Genomic DNA, 24,047 nt, shown 5'->3' with positions numbered 1-24,047 from the left:
CCATCTGTCAGACATTGGTGTGCTGCCCCCAGGCCCATCTCTAGTGAGCCTGGATTTATCCCTTTCCCCCTTCAAATCTAGTTTAAAGCTCTTTCAATGAGCCCTGCTAACTTCTGCACAAAGATTGTTTCCCCCTTTGAGACAGGTGCACCCCACCTGTCACCAGTAGGCCTGGCATCTTGTAGTCCAACCTGTGAACAAAACCCAAAAAATTCTGCCAGTGACACCAGTCTCAGGTGTTGAGCCAGGTATTGATCTGCTGGCTCTTCCTGTTTCTTCCCTTATCACTGCCTGCAACTGGAAGGATACAGGAGAACACCGTTTGTGCTCCTGATCCCTTAACCAGGCATCCCAAGGCCCTGAAGTCTCTCTTGATTGCCCTTGGACTTCTTACTGAACTTCAACACTGCCTACGTGAAAAAAAAAGGAAAATATCAATAAGGAATAATAATCCAAGCGCCATATCAGTGTAGGAAGTTTTTTCTTTACATCTTTAACCCAGGCCCCAGGGAGGCAGCAGGCTTCCTTCCTTAAGAAGCAGGTCCAGTCTGCATACTGGGCTTTCTGTTCTTCTCAGAAGAGAGTCTCCTATGACAATGACCCATCTTTTTTTCTTTATGGAAGCAGTTTTGATGCAGAGCGTAGGCTGACTTAATCTCAGCAACATGTCCATGCTAGATGAATCATTGTTCAGTTCCAATTGCAGGGCCTCTACCTACTACACAACGGCACCAGGGATGATGGAGTAGTCACAGAAGAGATGCCTCTGTTGCACCAGGCAGAAACTTGTCCCCATTGCCCCCTACCCCTTAAGTAACAACATTCAGCTCGGTGGAGAGAAGATAGGGAATCGTCCCTTATTATGTGGCCTGTCTGCCTGACAAGCTGGTCCCAGGGAAGGTAGGGTGTGATTCCAGTAGTCTACCTCTCCCTCACTCTCCCTGACACTCTTCAATCTGCTCATCTCCTCCCTGAGCTCTGTCACTAAGCAGAAGAGTCCCCCTACCTAGGCCTGCCTTGCACAGCTATACTTACCACTGCCATCTGGTGCTAGTGTCAGAGCAGGGCGAAGCCTTCAGCCTGGCACCTGGGTGTCGGGGTGCTCCTGCCGGAGCTCTGTGTGGGCAGCTGCATAACGTGCTGGGTGCACAGCTTAGAGAGGCCATGGCTTTCTGCCAGGTAGACACCATTACTACCTGGTCGGCCTGGCAGGGCTTCAGTGCCCTCCCTGCATCCCTTCCACACCATGCTCTGTGTCCTGTTTGCCTGCCCTGTTGGCAGTGCTCTGAGTGGCTTGTGCTCCCTAAGAGCTTCTTTTATAGGAGGAGGGGGGAACTCTGACCACCATTGCTCCTGGCCCCACCCAGGTCTTGTCAGTCACTGTCAGGCAAGCTGCGGGCTCCCAGGGGCTCTCTAGGCTCCTGGGAGGTTCCCCCTGTTTGGGAAACCTCCCTGTTCACCATGCTGGTCTGTTCTGCTGATGATCATGCCAGCACTGGAGCCACTTGCCTTGGCATCAAGTTTATTACATGGAGATAACATGCTAGTTCTAGATGAAAGTAATCATTAGTAAGGCATCAACTGTACTGTAGAAATAACCAATGTATATTACTCTTTTCTCCTGCATAAATAGTCTAAAGTAATGCCTTAAACTTTGCATAGGATATTCCTTTTGGAAATAGTAAAGAATATACAAATCTCAAAGCCTTCAGCACTCAAACAGCTACCCCATTTCTTATCTCATATGAAGTATTGTACTTGTCATTGAAAGGTTTCATGGTGTCACACTTTTCCAAAAGTGCTTCTGTTTCATAGCAACAGGAAAAAAAGAGAAAGACTGAGGAAAAAAGTGATTAAACAAGACAAAGCCCACACAACCAAAGGACCTGTATAACACAACAAGAAAAAGTAAAAATGTAATAAGCACAATAAATTTTCTTTGCAAACTTTTTTTGCTGAATTTGTAGCCAAATAACAAGTGGTATAGTCAGGGTAGCTACTATGGCTTTCATAGCAGCAACGAAAAGTGAGTGGCTGAAATTACAAGCATTACCTGAGAAAACAGACAAAACTACTACCTACTACACAGTTTATCAGCAAATGACTCACAAATATACCCACCGTGACAAAGTCATGGATTTCCATATCTCTTCTATATTTGTTTGTGTTAGCTCCCTGCGGAACACAAGTTTACATGCCGGTACTTCCCCTATAGCTATACTGTGTCGCTTGTACCACATCTCAGAGTTCTGAAATCAGAAAAAACACTCCTTATTAAGTGGTGACTGTTCATGTATTAAACAGTATAATACATTTCTAGTACAGCATGTTCCCTATTACAAGTATTTTAAACATTCCTGAATTCCAGTACAGTCTCCAGGCTGCAAATAAGTGTTTAGGTTTCACAGATGTGCAGCATCTTTTCCCAGGTACATAATTTGTCCAAAGCTGAAAAATTATGTGTGCCAGAATAGCCATTAAAGTTCAGGAGTCAATGGCCTCTAATGCTCTGTTTAGATCCTCTCCATTATTAAAATGAGTTCAACTCTCTTGTTTTCAACTACCACTCTAAAACTAAACATCTGCTTATGGAAAAATTATTGGAGAATCATTCGGTAAGATATTAAAGACTGACAGTAATACTTGTTTAGCAATATACTGATCACAACTAAACATTAAGTTCATTAGCAGATTCTACACATGAAGGAAGTAAAAGCACGTAGCTACAGTTGAAGACACCCATCAGATCTAGTCCACCATTGTAACAGAATTAAGTAAAGAATGCAAAAGACTCCTTTACTCAACCTTCAAATCCAAGCTCAATGCTTGAAGATTGTCATCAACGTGTTGATGAGTAGACATACAATACAGTTTGAGTCAGAGTACTTTTCAAGGGAAAACTCCTAATCATTCCCAGTTCCTTGATTTACATCACAGAGCAGTACCAAAGCACATTAACAGTATTCCTTGTGATCACAACCAAACCACAAAATGCACTCCAGGAATTTGCTTAACTACTCCAAGCACTAATCATCTGTGGCACTAGAGCTAGTTTGAAACAAATAGCACCCTCTGAAATTAGTATCTGGTCTTCCACATCAGTGTTTCCCTACACAGACCCATGCCCATCAACATCTACACACATCCAATAAGTGCTGTGATTGCTGCCGTCTACTTCACTATTCCAGGGGAAGCTACACCTTTCTATAAATAAGCCACCAGAAAGAAGCTTATTCCTTTGCCTCAGTTACTTCAACTTACAGTCCACAGTGTTAACCAAAAGTACCAATTAAGGAGATTTTGAGTTATTCCAGACTGTGTGCTGTTGCATCAGATGCACATAGGCAGTCTTTTGCTCTTTTCAGTCCAGGATGCTTGGCTGGAAACTTAGACCAGACAGCTGGAGGCTGTAACTGATATGGAGAAATAGTGTGAAATGGGGACAATGGACATCGATTGTGATTGTATATGTCTGCTCAGGAATGTGGGTATGGTGACTAGTCATGGGTGCGGTGTCTGGTCACATAGGCACACAGCCTTGAGGAGACGCCTACAGTTTTGAGGAGACGCCTGCCCTTCTTCCTCTAACAAAGGGGCTATTTAAAAAAGAATGAGAAAAGGATGAGAGATATTCCAATGCTATCTAGAGGGAGGGAGTGCTAAGTCTCCTTGCTGGAGAAGATCAGATGGTCACAAGAACATGAATCACCTACAAACCTGCAAGACCACCACATTGCAGGCAAAGGACTGATAAGCTAATTAACATATGAAGCGGGGTTTAGGTAACGAATATGTATAGGCGTTAAATGTTCATTTGTTTTATTGTATAAATGTGAGATGGTTCGTCACTTCGGGCATGCACGCTTGTGGAGGAGCGATCCCCCGTGCATGTGCGCGCAATAAACATACCTACTTTATAACTTTCGAGTTATAGAGTCTAATTCCGTACGTCATAACTTGTAGTAACTGCAGCAGATACTTGCTCAATAACAAAAATATTCAGTTCTCTTTAGTTGTCTTTGGCACTATCTTTTCTTTTTTCTCTCTTAATCTTCTACCTACTATTGAAGTTCTAAGGACTATGCTTTCTCCTCTGCCTGCTGCACGTGGAAGGTGAACTCTATCTGCACATAAACAATTGGATTACAAATATGGAATAGCCACTCATTCAGGACTTCCAGGTGTCCAGCAAAACGGTAGGAGCTACTTTTCCAAACAGACTTGATCACCAAGAAATCCAAGGGTAGTGTCCTGCACTGATGAGCATTAATAAAAAGGCCAAAATTATTGAAAAAGTCCCAAGAGTTCACAGAATATGAGAACACTCACATACAAGATACACTGGAGGGAAGGGTTTAGAATATGCATAAATCCAGAAGCCTAGTCTTTTGAGATGTCTAGGTGGCAAGGGTTGGTTTACTAACAAAAGCAGGAGTTTTTCCAACAACTCCACAAAGGCTGGATCAATCCAGGTAGGTATGGGGCAGGATGATTCTCCATGCTGACAAAAGGTAACAATGAAACCAGAACCACTTCTCCTTAGCAACAACATACTCCTTATGAAAAAGGAAACTGAATCACTAACAATCTCATAGCAGCTACTAAGGAAGTAATATTGTACATATTCTGCTACATGAAGTATCTGAGTAAGCGTTACAGTATAAGTGACAGCAAGGTAACTATTTTGTCTGGTAGTATAATAAATGCCCTGTTAGAATCTGAACAAACTAGAATGTAAGCATACTGGCAAATACAGCCATACTGAACTTAGGATGTCAGGACCTTGTAATCTGTAGCAGAAAGAACACTCAAAGCCAACATCCCCAGTAAATCATTAAGAACAGCTTTACTTCACATGAACTTAAAATAGAAGTATTTTGCGTTTAATTTTATAACAGAGTATTTTGTGCCACAACAACGAGATTATTAGTTCAGTTTTGCTTTTCAAATTTACTTCTGTGGGGAAATGAAAACTGGGTATCTTACCATTGCAACTGATTTCACTGGGATGTGTTCTTGGGAAATGCCAGCCTTTGGTTCATTCCAGTCTGGAAATTTAATTACTTCCTTTCCACACGAAGGTTTCTTTGGATATGACTTCAGCGGTGAGGAAGGAGGAAATCTACAATTACAGAATATTTTTAATGCCTCTGAACCCCACCCTAGTCCATATTTACCAATGCAAAACTGCAGTAGGCCTTCACATGCAAAAATACAACAAATGCCTTGGACATTCACAGCATGATGTAGTTGCCTGAAGACTGGTGTTGAGTGACAAGTAAAATACCCTAAGGTGTCTTGTTTGGCCTCCACCTGCTGCTCCAGAATAGTTCAGATCCTTTGTACCTCCCATGACATAGCTGAGCTTTGGGTGAATGTCTGATATCCCAGCGCATCTCAAACAGCACCTGCTGCCTATGCATAAACAGCTGACTCTGGTCTTAACTAAAAGATGTTGATTCTGCTGAAAAAGCTGTGGGTAGATTTTCCCATGTCAAGTGCACTCCTAGCATGCATATCCCAAAGCAAAACTACATAACTAAGTCACATGGCTAATGCTTGGATTTAGTTAGTATGTGTGCAAGTGTCCACACCGTTGTGTCCATGTTACCACATTCTTCTGTGTTTATATGCTTTCTATGCAAAGGCCATATTCTTCATGCAGTTCTTTTCTTCCAGCAGGTTGTGCAGAAAACACATTCACTTTTTAAGGCATTTCAAGAAGTACCGTGAAGAAGTTAGTAGAAATAAACTCTAAGCTAGCTCTTGAAGAAAACAAGGAAAACAAACCATCCCAGATCACATTCAGCCCAGTCATACCTCCAGCCTGACCAGAATTAAATTACTGCCAAACCTAGGTCAGAGCACACACAAAGAATTAATGGCAGCACATCAGACTGACAAATCAGTTCAATGGCAAGAGATTATCAGACTGCCCCAGATCAGCTCTTGTTTACCTGCACTCCTAGGTTTTAGATGCTGAGATTCCTGATGCTTCAAGAAATTGCTTCAGCTTCACTTGCTTTTTTAATCAGAATGTATAAGGTAGTTACTTCTGTGACTATGCAATAAGAACTTGTACACTGCATGCATATATATCCTCCCAGAAAGATTCTCATGCTCAAGAAATCCTCACTTTTCCTCTAAAATTTCATCCAGTCCTCAATAGGCAGTTCCAACACTTAATTTTTAAATTAGTTTTGTATTGCAGTTTTATTAGTCGAGTAGTGTTACCCTGCATAGGTTAAACACATTATGATTTTGATCACACACACTGAACCCATTTGGTATATTCCACAATAACACTCTTCAAGAGAAGATCTGCAACACAAGGAGATATTACTTCCTTCGTACAAACCCTGAGAAGTAATAAGCACCTTGCACTAATCCTGCAAGACTTACTCTGCCTTTTAAAAGTAACCCACAACACATTGCAGATGTTCAGCTGTTGAACACTCCCAACTATTTTTCAGCTATTCATTACTTCTTAGAGTTCAATGTTAAAATTGCAGACTTTCTTTCTTTGCCTTACAGTATTCTCAACAGTTCCCTGTTCCCCCTCCAGTTCTTCACAGTGTTTAGCTTTATATTATTTGCTGCCCTGATTCTCAACCAGTAAATTAATAGTTCTTACAAGCAGAAAAAGGAAATGCATTCCCTCTTTTTAGTTGGTATTACAGCAGGAGCAGGATATAGACAGAGCCAAGTTTTTGGATGAACAATGAAAAGCCTCCAATTCTATGATGAACAGAATAATGTTACCTAAATCTAACAACTGGGGAGCATTCCAAAGTTTGCATGTCAAGATTAGCATGGTTTACAGCCAGTAACACTAGTTTCAGGAGTTTATACAAGGAGGAAATAGAGATAACTGTTTGTGTCCAGGGCAATGGATAGAGAACAGGGTCAACTAACATTGGTATCCATGGTATAATAATTACCACAGCTGAATTCCCAGAAATTTACTAGCAGTGCAAGAGTACTAACCCTTTTGCTTTTAATGCAGTTGCTTAGGTTCTAAAAAAGTAAAGCCTGACAGTTTCCAAAACAACTCATTTATTATTGTAGACTACAGGGACAGTAGGTCAGGACACACAAGACAGATAGTCTGTTGTTTCTAGAAGCCACATGAGTTCTCACCTTCACATTTAATACTCAACCAGTTCTCTCAGGCAAATCAACATTTGGCAACATCTCTTTTTCATACTCTGTGGAATGAGTGAGAGCAGACAGCTACACTTACATGAGTAAGAGCAGACAGCTACACTTACATGAGAACTTAATGAATGACACAACGGTGCACCACAGTGTACAGTTATAGTATATACGAAATTAACACAGGAATTTATAGAAAAGGTATGAAGCATATCAAGGTTTCCAGAGTAAGCACCATCAGTGGAATCACAAGCGACTTACACTGCTACCGGTATCAATGCGGTGAAAAACGTATTTACAGCGTAACATTAGGAAAGCCCACCAGAGGGAGCTGCCAGGACATTAAATACACAAAGGCGGGCTAGAAAACCATGTTGAGCTCCACGAATCGGAGAAAAGCATGTCTTAATATTTAAAGCCAAACACCAAAACCATGAGTAGCATATGTAGTTTACTTATGCACCAAACCCAGTGCGAAAAAGCTGGCTTCAATTCAAGGTGCATGAAAGGTATGCAGTTCTACTAAAAAACCTCTTTAATTAGTAACTTAGTTAAATTTTGAACAGGAAGTGGGGAACAAAAATCATTAAGATAGCTGTAATAAAAGAGCTTTCTTGTCCAGCTGCCGATCGTTCTGCAGAGCAGATAAAAAATTAAAAGCACAGAAATATTTCACCTAAACAACTTCCACGGCTCAGGAAAGTCACGGCTGAAAATACAAAGGAGAAAACAATAACAAAATTTTGAGTGTATCCACAAAGCCAATGCAAAATAAACAAAAAACAAACTGCAAACACAACAAACACAAACCAAAAAGATGTAGCGTAAACCCCATATTTAATCTTTTGATGAAAAGGCAATGCTCAGAAAAAAAAGGAGATGAAGTGCTTAACACCTATGGTACCAGTGAAAACTGCACGCGGGTAGTGTTGTCCTAAGGACAGACAGAGCAGGACCAGGCCAGGAACATACCAAACCAATAATAATGTAACTACCACATGTGCTGTACCAGCACCTAATTGCTTTTCTAACTCTGTTTAAAGAAGTATAAAGCCCACTCCACACCACTCCTTCACACTCAACTTTCTCCAGACTGAAGTCAAAACGTAAGATCCTCTGCAGCTCCTCTTGTCTTCCATGCCTGTTTTCCAACCTAAACTAGTCGATGACTAGGTAAACAATCACGATATCTTGCCCTTCTATAGCAGCCATAAACAGGTGGCCAGGGAAGAATTTAAGAACAGGACAAGCATACATGATACTTCCTCAGTACCTTTTCCCAGCCTTTGGTCATGTACATCTGATAGACTAGAGAGCCATATATTTTTGAGATGCTTAGCAACAGATTTTCTTGGGTGAGCTTCTCAAAATACCTTCAGATAGAAGTCCTTTGATACACTGGGTCCTTCGAATTTGAGTCCCAAGCTCTAAAATTTAATATTATTCTTGATTGTTACATGGAAGTTCCATTTATGGAGCTAAGTTTGTAGAGAACATTCATTTTCTATTGACTCCAAATCACTTAAAAATTCCTCCATTAAAGTTGATTGCAATTGCTTTGAATATTTAACTTTTTTTCTCAGGGAAGCTGTAGCATTCAGTGCCATTTCCTTCAGAAGGCAGGCTAAAAAACAGCTACCACTTTTACTGAAAACTGTCATGTAGTATCATAATGTTGAATTGATGCTAACTTGTTACTGGAATTAAACACAAATTCAATCCAATCTGGCTGTAAATCAACTGAACAGTAGTGAAACAAGTTTAACATAAACCACAGTTCTTTTATAATAAAATATCTTGACCCAAGTTTGTTCATGACAAAGTAAAAGAATTACATTATACATACCTCTTACTTTTAAAGCATTCCAAGTTAATAAATAAAATTAGGAGAGCAATGAACTGCATTTACAGCATAGGTGTACAGACTAGATGGCAAAGAAGCTTAGCCGCGCTCTACAAACTAGTGAAGATCATAGACCAAAATGAAAAATTGACTTCATCCAAATAAAGTGGAAAGTCAGCATTACATTCTCCCAAAAACAATATTAAGAAACTGTCTAAAAAAACCCCATAAAATTTCTGTAGCTATATAGTAATAGATGTAATATGTAGAAACACAGCATTATTGCTGACCTATTTTTCGTATTGCTTTGCATGAAGATAGCTCCCATTTCCTCAAAAGACAACTCATCAGGATAGAAGTTACAAATCCATACTTAAGGTAATGGTCACTTCTGCACTGCTTTGTCACTGAACAGGACACTACAAGATAGTAGAAATTCAGAACTTGCAACTTTTGGACACCCAAACCACGGTCACGAAGGTCAAAGAACTCAATCTAGTAAGGTTAAGCCTTCATTAGAAAGAAAATTATTTTCCTCTGCTAACAAGCCATCACCTGAGAGGCTAAACAGGGATAAGTAAGCAAGTTTCCTTAAGGATGAGCAAATAAAACTTTGCCTCTTTTAAGAAAATTTCAATCTACAACCCAAGGAATATAGAAGAAGTTACATCACAAATTACTTTTGAATTCAGAAGGCCTTTCTCTCAGGAGTAGAAACAGCATCCAAATAGTCAGGAGTTGAGGGAGAGGAAGGACAACTGGAGTTGGATGGATGCTTAATGGCATCGGCATTTCCATCCATGTCTTACTGATATGCACTCTTCCAACACTAGCAAACCTGATGTCTAGCAACAACAAATAGAACTACCTTGTAAAAGGTGCAAAAGCTTTTGTTACTATTCATGAATGTAATTGAGTAAAAGCACCCTTCAAAAATATTTAAAAACAAACAAGCAAAAAAATCCCAAATCCAAGCTAAAAGAGTAAACCATGACAGTTGCCTGTCACTGAAGAAAATGAAGTCTTTAAAAGGAAAGAGGGAGAAGATGCAGTAATACCTTTTCAAAGGCATTCTACAAAAACATTTGTAAGACCAATGAACAAGAGTTATTACCGCCCGTTTCCAAAAACCAAAATTTTTCAGTCACCCTATATGGGTTTACCTATATAAATGGCCATCATCTTGAAAATCTTCTTTACCCCATCTTCCTTTAATATCTTCAATAACATGATTTTTCAGGAATTTTTTAAGCAGCTTAACTGTTTGATTGCGAGTCACTTCTGGCCCAAAGTTTTGATTAGAGCCAAGCAGTTCATGTAAACAGTCCACTGCCTCCGAGGCTTTGAAGCAGCGCTCATAGCTTTTGAAGCGACACCGATGCTTCCGTAAAGGCATCCCAGCACGAAAAAGTTCTATTATCTCGTTCCACTAAGGAAGAAGAACAAAGCAAACCATTACGGGAGCTCTTCTCCTGGAACCGTTCTAGTTATACAAAGCAAGATCAGAATGCAGCCAGATTTGAACGCAAAACTACATAATTTTTTGATTGTCGGAGTTTACAAGCAGACCTAAAACTATGACTTAAGCAGCTGAGATCTGAGAACAAACACCAGACACAGGAAGAGGAAAGATCTAGAACCCTATACTGTCTACGGCCTTATAGATACAGCTTTAACGCCGCTCTTGGTTTTTAACTCGACAAAGGCTGGACTAAAGCTCCAGCCTGCCGGGCTCTGCCGCCGCTCCGGTCACGCTGGGAGCAGGCGTCCCGCCGCTCCACAGGACTCAGCGCGGAGCGCACCGAGACCCGGACCGCTGCTGGGGACCTCCCGACCAGAGGAACCTACCGGGGACCGGCTGCCCGGGACAGACCCGTGGCCCAGCCGGACTGGCGACGCTGGGCCCTCAGGCCGCAAGGTCCCGGCCATCAGGGCAGGCGTAGCGGCCAGGCCGTCCCACGCCGGTCGGTACCCTGGAGACTCCAGAGTCGCCGTCGGGCACGGAGGCCCCGCTCGGACGGGACAAGTGGACACGGGGGACAAAGGCGGTCGGGGGGCCCCAGCCCAGGGAGGCACTCACCAGCCGGGTAGCGCGGTAGGGCCCAGGGCCGACGAGCCTCGGCTCCATGGACGCGGCCGGGCCTCGCCGTCTCCACGGAAACAGGCAGCCGCACGCGCCGCGCCCGCCGACCGTTTGAATGCGGGCCCGAGAGGCGCAGCCGTCACCTATTGGGTGGCGGCGGCAGCACGTGACGAGCCCACGTCGCCCTCGATTGGCGGAAGAAAGCCGCTGACCCGCCCCGCGCCGCGGCAGGCCCTCCCCCCGGCCCGGCCCAGCCCCGCCCCTCCGCCCTCACCTCGGGGGCGGCCTCGCTGAGGGGCTCTCACCCGTGCCCGCGGGGGGCCGGCCGTGGGACGGGGGCTGGGGCTGGGCAGAAAACAACGGCACGGGGATGGTGCTGGGGGCGGGGGTGGGCTGCTCCCGGGTGCGCAGAGGCTGCTGCGGGAGGGCCTGCTCCAGTGAGGCGCTCTGACTTCCCAGAAGATACATTAACTTTGAAAACGAACAGGGACTGCGTGTTTCTTCCTCAGCCAGTAAGTGGTTCAGGACAGGGGCCCAGGCTTAGGTTTGGACAACAGTCAAACCATGGCAATGAAATAGTGTATGGTGAATTGCCACTTTGATAAAGAGAATAGAGCCTGTTCATTAACCAAAAAAAAAAAAAAACAAAACCCAAACAAACCAAAACCAAAAAAAAAAAAAAAACCACCAAACACACACCCAAACACAAACCCCAAACAAAACAAAACCAAAAAACCCCCTCAAACATCCCCCCCCCCAAAAAAAAAACACCCCAAGAAAAAAAAAAAAAGCCCACCAAAAAGCCACCCATCCACCCCCAATTTTCAGGACTCAGCGTCTTAGGAGAGGAGTAGCTACTAACACTGCTGTTTCTCCACCAAATATAAGGAATACAAAAGTTCAATGCAATTCCCCTCATCAGCAAACATTTACTGTAATATTAATGATTTTGGTTCACTCCAATGTGAACACACTTCAGCATGTCAGCTGCACTATTTTTAGGTAGGAAAAACTTAACTATCCCGATCAGGACTGTGTGATTCTGCACATGGGCTGCAACACTGTGCATAGACAGGGTTAATAACATTTTGTACTGATGTCATTAGCATAGTTATACTAAATCATCTCTTAGGATACATCCCTACAACTTGCTGAAACAATGAATTCTCTTTCTCCAAATGCTTTGTTACTTCCAGAAAACTAAACCAGTGTGCAAGAAATTATGCGGTAAGAATCCGAAATGGCACTTGTTGACAGCCCACTGCATGATTAGCATCTTGTTTCTGCTCCTGCATATTAATTCTTAATCTCAAACAACTGAGTCTGGTGGCAGGTGGCTACTGTACAACTGGTGGACTTGGAAGGTTTTTCCTGGCTCCTTTATGTTCAGCACCTGTCCACCTGCAGAGCTGCTTAGTTTTGACTGTGTATACTCTCAGCTCCTACTCAAGCCCAAGTGAGTTTGAAGAATCAGTTGCAAAACTGGGTCCCAAACTGACAAAGTACCTGGCTCCTCATACCCAGGTGCAGGATGCATTCCTCCATGCATATTTGGGGGGTGGTGGTGGGTGGTGGTGGTGTGTTCATAACTGCAAAATTGGAGACAGAGCTAGGACCTCCCATATGCGCATAGCTATCATCTGCAAGACGAAGGACTAATGCCTACTCTACTCCCCTCCAGAAGCAGCACAGGCTATTACAGCCTTTCTCCCAAAAGGCCTGCATTTGAACTCACAGGTTCAAAAAGGCCTAAATGAACCAAATTGTCCCAGTTACTTTATCAGTAGTCAATAAATTATTATATAAAAAGCAGGCACCGTTCAAGCTTTAAAAAGTAATCAAAGGCAAATCCTTTCCAGCTATTTGAAAACACAGCAATATGTCTCTCTCTCTAAGAGATGACCCCCCCTACTTTGGAAACCAAGGGCATACACACAGGCTGGAGACTGGCAGGATTTGAGACTTAAGAGTCAGTGATTGCATTTCCCACTGAAAACACATGGCCTCTGATCAGCACCCCAACTGTCTTGGAATATGTGCTAAAGCACCTCTCCATATGCACTGCTAGGGAGCCAAAACTGCACTGGTGATTCCAGGATCAAGCATTTAAAATTCAGGGGTTGCAATATACGTCTCAAGCCATCAAAATCTTTTCTGGGATCTAATTTCAATCAGTCACAACAGTTGATAGCTACAGGGATTGACAAGCAGAAAGATAAAATATAAATTATTTTATTTGTTTTATAAAGACGACTTGTATGTAATCTCCTAAGAAATCATTTGCAACTCACATTCAAGATAAAGCTCAAATTCCTTTAAGCATTAACAATGCACCATAAATGTCAGTATCCCCATAAAAGTATTCATGTAACAAAACTTACTTTCTTGGAATTGTACAACAGGGAGGCAATTAAAAGGTTCTGGGTATTTAACAATGCAATGGATGAGATGAAGCACGAAGCAAATTATCACAAGCTTCTTTTCTGTTAGTGGTAAACATAACAGAAAACTGTAGTTTTCTACACCTTTAAATCCTCATTTACAGATCTATTGCATGCACCAAATTCCCAATAAACTCATACAGTAGAAATGCACCTTGCATACAAATAGCTAGGTCTTTTGATTTCTATACATGTATGACCCTAACAGTCTGCCTAACCATGGAAAACAACATATTGGGTAATTCTGCATGGACTGGAGTCATGTGTGGTCACCATTGCCTGCCCTGTTCTTAGCAGCTCAGAAAACAACACGTACCTTTTTGCCTAGTTCCAGACAAGGTAACTGGTGCTATTAATAGAGAAACTTTGAGTTGTTAAAAACAAACAATAATAATGAAAAAAAAACCACAAAAAAATTCTATGCATGTATTTCAATAGATAATGGAAATGGAATCATGCTAGCTGACATTTAGGCTTGAATCAAAAATACATTGGTTTTTTTTTAAACCTACTTGAGGACTAAGATTTTGGCTATTGAATTACAATCTTTTCCCCCCTAAACAGCCTAGGCTACCAATATTAAAATATATCCATAGATACACTGAATAATAAGTATGTTAGGCTATTTTAGTGAACAAATCAGTAAGATGTTTTTATCATTACACTACAAGACTATCGGATAATCCTCAAATTAGTAGGTTTCCATCATTCAGAATAATGTTCAAGGGAGTAGAACATGAAATCAATTAGCTTGGTAGAAGACAGTGTATCCCAAAAGCTACGATCTTCAAATGAAACACGATACCTTGACAGATTAACACATTCCTTTCTTTAAAGTAATATTGTTTGTAAACACATTTAACAATGTTTATGTATTAACTATATTAATAAGCTTTAGATTCTATAAACAGTACTTGCTGAAGATTCATTCTTTTAATAAAATGTAGCTGACAGTGTCAGCAACTGATAACATTTAAGGTGAAGTAATTTATTTGCCCTCAGTGTTCAAAGTACTCAGTACTTGTCATACACATTTTAATTTTCCCAATGAATATCTGTATTTTCATGCATCTTCTAGATAAAGTTCATCTATCCATTGACTTCTTATAGGATAGACGTGAACAAGTTGCTGAAAAAATGCCTTTTTTTCATAATCAGAGATCCATGCTACTCCCACCATCCCCCAAATTCTGTGTCCCAAATAACTTATGGTAAAAATACAAATTCTGTTTCGGATGAAAATGTACAAAATACACACTGTGTAGTGTGTGCACCTAAATATTATGATTGTCAAGTAGTGCAAGTTTAAACTTTGACATATACACTTTTTTGGTTTAGAGACAAGAGTTTGTTTCACTGATCTTTGCCGGTCCCGTTTCTTGCCATCTTTGGTAGTCTTTGTCCCTTCGTGTAAGCGTGGTACCAGAAGTGGAGAAACAAGACTAAAAACACAGAGCCATATAGCCAAATAATAAACATGAAAATTGGATACTGGTATGGACAATCATCCATCATGTAGATTTGTCCTATATGGCCTGTAATCATAATAAATTGGACCTGGAGGAAAAACGTGAAGAAAATAAATATTTTTAAATAAATGGCAAACTGACTACAGAAGTTTAAAAAGATTCATCATAACTTGTATACAGAAAAACAGAAAGCAGGGAGAGGAGGGGGTGGCACTTCTTAAAACAACAGAGATGCACCTTTAGTGCCCCTCTCCCAGAATGTTACTCTACCGGAAAACACTTTCACAAGCTAAAGAAACAAGTCCTGGGACAAACTGAATTACAAGCAGCACTGAGAAACCCATACTAGGAATTCTGCCCTGATCAGTTCAGAGAAGAAAGGAGGAGGCACACAGTATTTGACCAGTGACAAATGGGAGGCTTCTTTTAAAAAATTAGCCAGGAAAAACAAAAGGGTAAGATTGGTGATCATGAATTCCCATTTTCCCTGCACATTAGCATATGTCACAAAGGTCTGCAGGTCCCAAATAACAACTTAATGAAGGATTTAAAAAAAACACAAACACATGAATTCCAAGTTAATGATCCACTGGTAGCGCCTCCAAGACAAAAAGATTTCATGTTGTAAGCATTCAAGCTAAATTGTTCAGTTACACATGATTACTTGAAGTATTTGATCAACACCAGACCCGGTGCAAGCAGACAGCCACGGCTGCTTCTCCCTGCTCTTTTCCCTCCTACATCAGCATCCTTGCTCAGGCCAAACTAATTGTTCAGCCAGAAGCTGAAATTTGAAAATTTGCCTATTAAAAAGTCAGGCATGAAAAAGGACTCAGAGCAGTGACCTTTTGAAAGTGATCTAAGGCTGGTAAAACACTTAGTGTAATTACTGCAAGAGCATTTTTTAATTTTTTAATTTTAAGCATTTTTAAAGAGAGGTAAATTCTCTAAAAAAACATTCTGTGAAAGGACAGATACAAAATTCTAAAGAAATACTTCTTTTGCCCTAATCTTCACTACTAGTCACGTGAGTATTCTGTACATTAATTATGTTTTCTTGGTGTAAACTTACATTCTAATCATTTGTATACAGACACTAAGTTTTATGAATCTGTTTACCAAATAGTGGATAACTGAAGAGGGCATGTGTCTAAATCTGTGATTATAGTGAAAGCTGAAGCAAGCAGATTTATGCATATAACTGAGGGGACTCACAACTTTGTTTTTATTCAATTAAAACATGAGTAAACCTTATACCAGCTGTTAACTACACATATGAACATAACTAAAGCATAAACGTACTGCATTAAGCCTCATTAGCCACAATCAGCTTTCTAAGAGGTGTTTACATCAAACAGAAAGTTACTCACAAGTTGTATAGTTGTCATGTATTTTTTCCACCACAAATATTTATGATAGGCTGGTCCCAAAGAACAGATTCCATAATAAGTGTACATGACAACATGGACAATACAGTTCAGCAGAGCGTGAAATGTTCCTAAACCACCTGTAGAAAACCAAAATATAGTAATATTATTGGATCAGGTACTTAAAAAGCCACTTAGTAGGTGGCTACAAGTCCTAGTAGTTTGTTTTGAGTCAAGATATTAAAAACATGTACCACAAAGCCTACAGACTTTGATTAACCCTCAAGTTATTTAACTTGAATTAGTTTGACATCATTTCTGAGGGATCGTATCACTTTCCTTTCTCAGAAAGGTTTATCTATTTCCAAAACAGAATTAAAACCTAGCTGACCTAATTATCTGTAACAGGTTTTAGTGCCATTCTTTGGGTTAATTTTTTTATTAAAACATATACATGATGGAAACAGAGTTTAGTAGTAACAGTGTTTCTTGTGTTTTATACCTCTTTTCTAGACATCACGATGAACTTCGCAAAGCTCTGGAGGACAAATTATAATTCTCTGCCCAACACAGATTTCCAGATTCTCAGGGAAAGAATCTGTTTCAGGCAACAATCTTTTGGAATCATGACTTAAGTAAGGGTCTCACAAATCCATCATCCACCTCAAAAGCATACTTACAGTGAAAAGGAAACTTAAGGCCAAGTAGCCCCTTTGGGGGCACAATCATGAATGAAACTAGTAAGATATGAATATTTCACAAAGCAAGTAAGGAAGTACTTCATTCTCCATTGGATCAACTATGGAGTTGTATGATCCTGAATGTATTTAATGAACATAAGAAATTATAGGTAAAAATGATCTAAGAGAAATATGAACATGAAAATATTGACCATCAGGAAGAAAACAAAACGACATAAAAGCAGACATTTAGTGAAGGTGAAAAAGCACCAGTTTTCCATTAAGAATAATTCCAGTTAAAAATAAAATGTATTTTGTGATTTTAGTAGCTCACAGTAATCTTCCAGCTTGATAGATCATAACTCTTCCAGCTGTGATTGCAAACTTTCTTTGAAACTTAGATATTTGTATTTTTAAAAATAATTTTAATGTTCTTACAGCTCCAATGTACATACTTTTTTTGGCTTGCACAGTGAATATTCAGAAGAAAAAATAAATAGTTAAAGCAGAGAAAAAAGAAAGAACAACCTAATCAACAGTACAAAAATACGCTCCAAAAAGCAACACCATACATTAGCACCATTTTACAATTCCCTGTTTATTTCAGATCAGAAAAGAAGCATCTCCATTCAAACCTGTTGTGTTTTTTACAAACAGGTTGAAAACTTGATCAATGCCACTATTTAGAAGGACAAAAAGTCATGAAATTGAATATAAGATAATCATCAGCAGGAATGAAATTCTTGGAAAAAAAGTCAAGTTATCAAACAGAAGAATATTTGGAAAGATTAGTATAAAGATAAGCAATAAAGCTGTAGGAATAAACACAGCTCTGAATGACTAGGAGGGACAATTATTGGCAGAGGACAAAACAGCTCTTGCATACTTTGCTGAAAGTATTTGTCAAATTATCACATGGGAAATTTGAATCTGATGCAAAAGCAGAAGCTTGTAGCTGGGATACTGATCCGATGTCCAGATAAAAGGCAGAAAGTTAATCACATATAAATGGAAACTTTTCAAGGTTGAAGAGGACGGACTGATAGTTGCTGGGTTTTGTTGGGGTTTTTTTTGCAAATCTCTAAACACACTGAAATGTATGCTGAGAAAGCTATTCACAATTTTATCATTACATTAAAATACCTGTTACTCAGCAACATTTGAGAAAGGAAGCTGCCGTCTTGATCATGTCTAATAACAGAAACTCAACAAATACAGAGGAAGCACATCCTTTCATGTACTAGGAATATCCGTGCACTGGACATGTTCAAAGGATCCTATCTACAAATTCTCTGGACTGCTTCCAAGTCTTATTTTTGTATTCATAATACAAGCACTAACAGATCAGATTTAACAAGCAGTGGTTTTCTTCATCAATTTGTTGCCTATTTTCTGGGAGAAAAAAAACATAATGCCAGAGAACATGTGTGAAGAAACATACACACACCCTTAGTATGCACTACTAAAAAAACCCAACACTCTCCTAGAGATGGACTACCAAATGAATATGCATTTCTCCACTCTGCTTATCAGGCTATTCTCATGGCAAGCTATATTTATTAGTGGTGCACACTAATAATATAGCATAGGAAGCTGCATACATAGACACAGAGCAGTAAAGAAGAAAGTAAAGGTAAGCTAGAAGTGGACAAAAAAACTTTCAATTTATGAAAATTCTGGTAAGTTTCTGTAATATGTAAGGTCCAGAAAAATACTTCTGTGGTTTTGTGAAAGACAAAGTATTAGATGTAATTAAAAAACAGTGCTGCCTAAAGCCAGTAAAAATAACTGCAAAGCAGCCTGAATAATTTCTTAAACAGGCAAAACCAAGTGAGAACACAGTCTTCCACTCCGAGTTCTTACATTTGAGAGGAAAAATGGCTCTGAAGGAGTTTCAGCAGTTATCTGCCTTTTAGACCTCCCCTAGCACTTCTGATTTTACAGTCACATCTCTTTTTCATTTAATAATGGTCTTTGCTTACATGCAGCTCTCTCCTCTGCACCTTTTCCCCTCTATGAGAAACCAATGCTGCAGAAAATGCTGTCAAATAGGAAAAATGAGTACTCCTCACCCATTAAATAATTATGGTGATCTCAGATGTTCCATGAAATGCTGCAAACATCTACGTTTAAAAACACTGATGTTTGCAAGATTTTTAATTGTTCTTTAAATATTTTTGTCTAGCATTGTTGACTTTTACTACCAGAGGATATGTACAACTTAAACTCTCTCTCCACTACCTGCAGCAAATTTGACTCCAAACCACCAGGTCCATGGCATGATGGAATGATGAAAGACATGCAGGAATGTAACTTGGTTGTTTTTCTTACGCAGCACAAAAAATATCTGAAATAGATTTTTAATGAACAGTATGTTACAGGAGATAATCAAGCCCAATATACTTATAAAAACCTGTATGCATCAGTGCTGGCTGTTCACTACTATACATCTAAAAATTCTTCACAGCTGTGGTCTAGAGAGAAGGAAGAAAACTGAGGCTCTGGATATGCAGATTAATTTAAAAAAATTAAACCAGTATGTAAAATCCACCTGTGGAGTCCCAAAAGCCAGGGCAAGTGTTGAAAGCCACCACCTATGTGTGCAATGGACAGCATAAGAAGGACTTGCTTGGATTCAGAAGTGTCTAGAAACGTCAGATTTTAAGTCCCCTGAACTTCTAATGCAAGGCTGTTTGAGAAAATTAACTGAAGAACCAGCAACAGATACAGGCACAGTAGAAAATACTAAGTCAGATAAAAAGCACTTTATTATGAACATTGAGTTAGCTACCCTTGGAAAAAGGCAAAATTGGACAGAATATGTAGGTATTTCTAATCGATATTGACAGGCCACGTTTTACAGGACAGACTTCAAGGAAAGTGTTAAGGGAAGACAAAGCAAGAAAACTGTATAAGGAAAAGTCAGGTCATGCAAAGGGTAGTATCAGATGGCAAGCAAATGAGCACAGAATAAAAGAAGTCTGTTGGGCCAGGGAAAACATTTGATGACAGCTGACAAATACAGCTAAGAAATTACTTTTGCAATAAAACCAAAAAGCTGCTGAGAAACGGGTACCTGATTAGGTGGACTCAAACAAAACAAATTTAAGCAAAAATAATTTTTCAGGTCAAGAACTAATTAAAAAGGACAAGTCTAACTAGTGGGTAGTAAATGTAAATAGAGGACTAAACTCATCAGGCTTTTCCAGTTTTAGCATTCCTGACCCTTCCATTACCATTCCACTCATCTCAGTCAGTAAGATCTTCCAATGCTGAATCATGAGTATTTGCAGATGAAAGTTAGATGGCTAACCTTGCTCGCAGGGTGTAGAACATCCTAGCTGCTCATGAGTCAGCTCCTAAATGGCCACTACTGTGCCTCATGCAATAGGGCAAAAGAAATCACAGCCAATTCCAACACTCAGAAGCTGGTTTGAAAATAGCTAAAGGAACCCTCCTAGATGTCGGTTTCTGGAAGAGGGGAAGACAGATGGCTGATGGTGGTGAGCAAGGTCTGCATTCTGCTTTAACACATTGCTGCTTGGATGGTTGAAACAGGTTAGAGTGCCAGCCTGATACCAAATACATCAATAATTATGACCCTGAGGCATACACAGGAATCTAGAGCAGGCAGGTACAGAAATTTATGTTGTATTCAGAGCTACTGATGCAAATATTCCGAATGCAGAAGATAAAATCTGAAGACGACATGGAAAAAAAATTTAGCATGCTCAACTGTTCATCTGCAGTGCTGAGACAAGCACTGCCATAGCACAAAAGGTTAGCGTATTCAGCTGTTACACAGGAAAATTATCAGGGCTTCCTAAATTTTTAAAGGTGTGTTTCCTCATTAAAATTTTTCCTGATGATCAAGGAATGACAGTGTAAAGAGACAATAAGATGAGATGAGATAATAAGGGTGAACAGCTTGATAGTATCCCAATAACTGAAGACTGGAGGGCTAAATAAAAAGCAATTTATGCCCCCAGCCCCAACAGCACCACTTCTACTGTGAAAAGAAAACATCACTACTTTTTTTATTAGGTTACAAATACTTACAGTGTCTAATAATTCAATGAACTTGGAAAAATAGTAAAGCCAACAAGTTCGTACCATCTGCAAGAGTAAATCACAAAAACTGTCAAATCGTGATAGTCAAATAAAACTAAGCAGCTGCAAGAAAAATAAGTAACTATAAAGGAAAGTAAGTGGCATCAGAAGGTTGACAAATATTTAAGTATATGGTTTGTTTGGTTTTTCTTTAAAAACACAAAACATCTTTTAATCCTGAAGGAATTTTAAAACCAAGAACAAGCCAACAAGTGTGTTGCTTCCTTCTTTCTCCCAAACAATCTGAGTTAACAATTCTCCAGTTAACTCACATGATCTACATTATGCAAGACAGCATTTCCATTTAGTGCATTCCACTCTACAGAAGTGCATTTGGTTGCTCAAAAAGAATTTCTAAAAATAAAGTCAGTGTAGCATAACAATTTGGCTTTGTGTTTGGCAACTTACTCTTAGAGCTGTAGGTGATCTCGAGTAGTCAACAATATCACACCGGAATGAGTACCCTGTGGCCCAACCCGACATAAGAAACTGGAGTAAAGGGAAAAGGCAGAGATTTACTTTATGTCTTTTGAAAAATTCATTAATTTTGGATTACTTTTGTAATCAGTAAGCAGGAGAGGAAAACAATATCAAAAACTTGTTGAATCAGCAGTCTTGTCCATCATCTACCTCTGTGTGGGCTAGCTACCATAAAATCCTTTGCTGTTGCAGATTACTGAATTTCCAATTCCAGCACCACACCTATAAACCTATAAAAAAATTTCTTCCTGCACCCATTATTCCATTATTAGTAACTGAAGAGGAGAAACAGCTGCATCTCAAACCCAATGTTAAAAAAAGCAACTTAGCATGTCAATCTGGTCACAAAAACAAATCAAACATTTTTCAATTTTTTGAAAACTGCTATCACAGCCAACTGTCTTAATACTGAGAAGAAACCAGCACAGTATCTTAATACTGAAAGAAAACCAACATAACAGAAAAATATGGCTTAATATCATTAAAGACAAGGAAGAAATTATTATGCACTATATTTTTAAAATCGTAGTTTCTAAAATGTTGCTTAGTCAAACTGCATGATTAAATTACTTTCACTGATATGAGCAATGAAGAGCTAGAGTTTTACAATCAAGAGCACACACATGACCAAAGGCCTGTATGTAAAAAATAGCATATAATCTTTTCTCTTATAATATATTAAAGCTTGGAAAACAGCAATGTTGTTAATATTACACTTGGCTCATTTGTCTGGCAGCCAGCAGGGCCTGCTGTATCTCATTTCTGTTTATAAAGTGCTTCTTGTCCACTGATCATTACCACACACAGGCACAATAGGTGGTTCAGCTTTCTTAACAGATGGAGGGGTTTAGTCCGTGTAACTTCCTGAAAGAATCAGTTGCTTAAATAAAACAAGATCTGAAACACCATCAAGACAGCACAATACTAAAGCACCCACCAAATAGCTTCATTCCAAAGAGGGACAGAATCAGCTTTTTGCTGAGCACAGACAATAGCAGAAATTCAATCTGTCACACTCCATCCACGCAGTCTTTCATGAAATTGTAACGTGGAAGTCTTGACAGCAGATTAATTGAACACTGTGTTAGGGTCAGACACTAAAAGAAGTTTAATTCTTTTTTGCTTGTTTCTGAGGGTTATAACCAAATTCAAACTTGGCACCAAATCACAAAAGGAAGTTTGGCAGTTTTTCAAAACAAGGTCTAAATAGCAAATGTGTGCATCTGGCCCACGCTTTCCACACAACACTCATGACACAGATAGCTGCTGCTGCACTGCCTTTAGACTGCTGTTAAAAGAAATGTCAAGCAGTCCACTGTAACTTATGATGAAATTTATGCAAATTGAGCAGACAGAAAGGTATCCTGCCAGTTTGGCACTATAATATGACAACTTTTCACTGCTAGTTTGCCAAACCTGAAATAGCCACATAGCCAGATTTAACTTAAAGAGGGTCAGTACTGCCGTAGTGAAGCTTCACCAAACAAATGTATAAGGCTATCATTCACACAATGTTATGTTAAATAGCTACACTTTAAAGACCAACCAGCCAAAAAAAACAAACCAAACAGCCAAATAAACCCAAACCCAACCAGCCAAAAAAAACCCCAACAACCAATCACACTCACAAAAAAAACCCCAACCAACCCAACAAAATCCCCAAATAACCAGCCAAAAAAACCATGCAAAGCCAACAAGCCAAAAAAACCCAACCAAAAAACAAACACCACCAACCAACCAACAAAACCCAAAACCCTCAACAAACATTAGCTATCTTAAAGTTTAAGGTTCTAAAATAATGCTTCTACACAGTCTGTATCATTCATGGTTAAGGAATTTTAGGTCATTCAGCCCATAATGCTATACAACTCATCAGGCTTTCCACTCTTCAAGTCTGACATTCCTTTTGAAAGAAAGAACATTTGTTACTTTGGGGTTGGGGGTGAGTGGGGAATCAATGCTAAATATTTTCATTCTTTGGGTTTGGGAGTTTTTTGTTTGGTTGGTTTGGGGTTTTTTGTTTTGTTGTTTTGGGTTTTTTGTTTTGTTTTGTTTTGTGTTTTTTTTAAAGGATGAGGATTCCCCAAATTAGATTTTCTAACTTCTGTAATTTAAAAGGCAGATCTAACTAAGATTATTGCACAGTAAACATACTCTATACAATGTCTGAAACATCATAGTTGACTGTCACATTGTAGGAGAGAAGCAATTACAACAAAGAAAGACATGTAGTCTGGTTTACCTGCCACAGCCCAGGGAAATTAAATAAATAAGTATTTTTGATTTTGTAGATTATATATTATGACACAAAATATTTTATAATATTTCCTTCTAGGCACGACTTATTCCCTTTTTTCAAGTATCAGCTCAATTAGTTTAGCAAACTGCTTGGAGGAATTTAATTACAAAAATCAGAATA

At 39.5% G+C, this 24,047-nt stretch overlaps 2 protein-coding genes across 7 annotated transcripts in view; both read right to left on the bottom strand.

The window, feature by feature from the left end:
* DEPDC1B (DEP domain containing 1B) overlaps window positions 1-13,546 on the bottom strand; it is a 29,146-nt gene extending 15,600 nt beyond the window's left edge. For 2 of the 4 annotated variants that reach the window (XM_056325346.1, XM_056325348.1), the window contains exons 1-4: window positions 11,079-11,228; window positions 10,162-10,427; window positions 4,987-5,122; window positions 2,122-2,249 (exon numbers count right to left, since the gene is read on the bottom strand). In XM_056325346.1, the coding sequence (XP_056181321.1) occupies window positions 2,122-2,249; window positions 4,987-5,122; window positions 10,162-10,427; window positions 11,079-11,126 (578 nt within the window). In that variant the 5' untranslated portion in view covers window positions 11,127-11,228. The other 2 variants (XM_056325347.1, XM_056325345.1) reach the window with 2 other exon arrangements.
* Window positions 13,298-24,047, bottom strand: part of ELOVL7 (ELOVL fatty acid elongase 7) — a 32,690-nt gene continuing 21,940 nt past the window's right edge. For 2 of the 3 annotated variants that reach the window (XM_056325363.1, XM_056325361.1), the window contains exons 4-8: window positions 21,557-21,637; window positions 21,098-21,154; window positions 19,280-19,385; window positions 16,362-16,498; window positions 13,298-15,079 (exon numbers count right to left, since the gene is read on the bottom strand). In XM_056325363.1, the coding sequence (XP_056181338.1) occupies window positions 14,876-15,079; window positions 16,362-16,498; window positions 19,280-19,385; window positions 21,098-21,154; window positions 21,557-21,637 (585 nt within the window). In that variant the 3' untranslated portion in view covers window positions 13,298-14,875. Of the gene's footprint in view, window positions 15,080-16,361; window positions 16,499-19,279; window positions 19,386-21,097; window positions 21,155-21,556; window positions 21,638-22,565; window positions 23,073-24,047 lie in introns of those variants that run through there. The other variant, XM_056325364.1, reaches the window with a different exon arrangement.

Source organism: Falco biarmicus, chromosome Z, assembly GCF_023638135.1.
Source record: "Falco biarmicus isolate bFalBia1 chromosome Z, bFalBia1.pri, whole genome shotgun sequence".
Classification (NCBI taxonomy): domain Eukaryota; kingdom Metazoa; phylum Chordata; class Aves; order Falconiformes; family Falconidae; genus Falco; species Falco biarmicus.
This window is presented reverse-complemented; position numbering and strand designations above follow the sequence as displayed.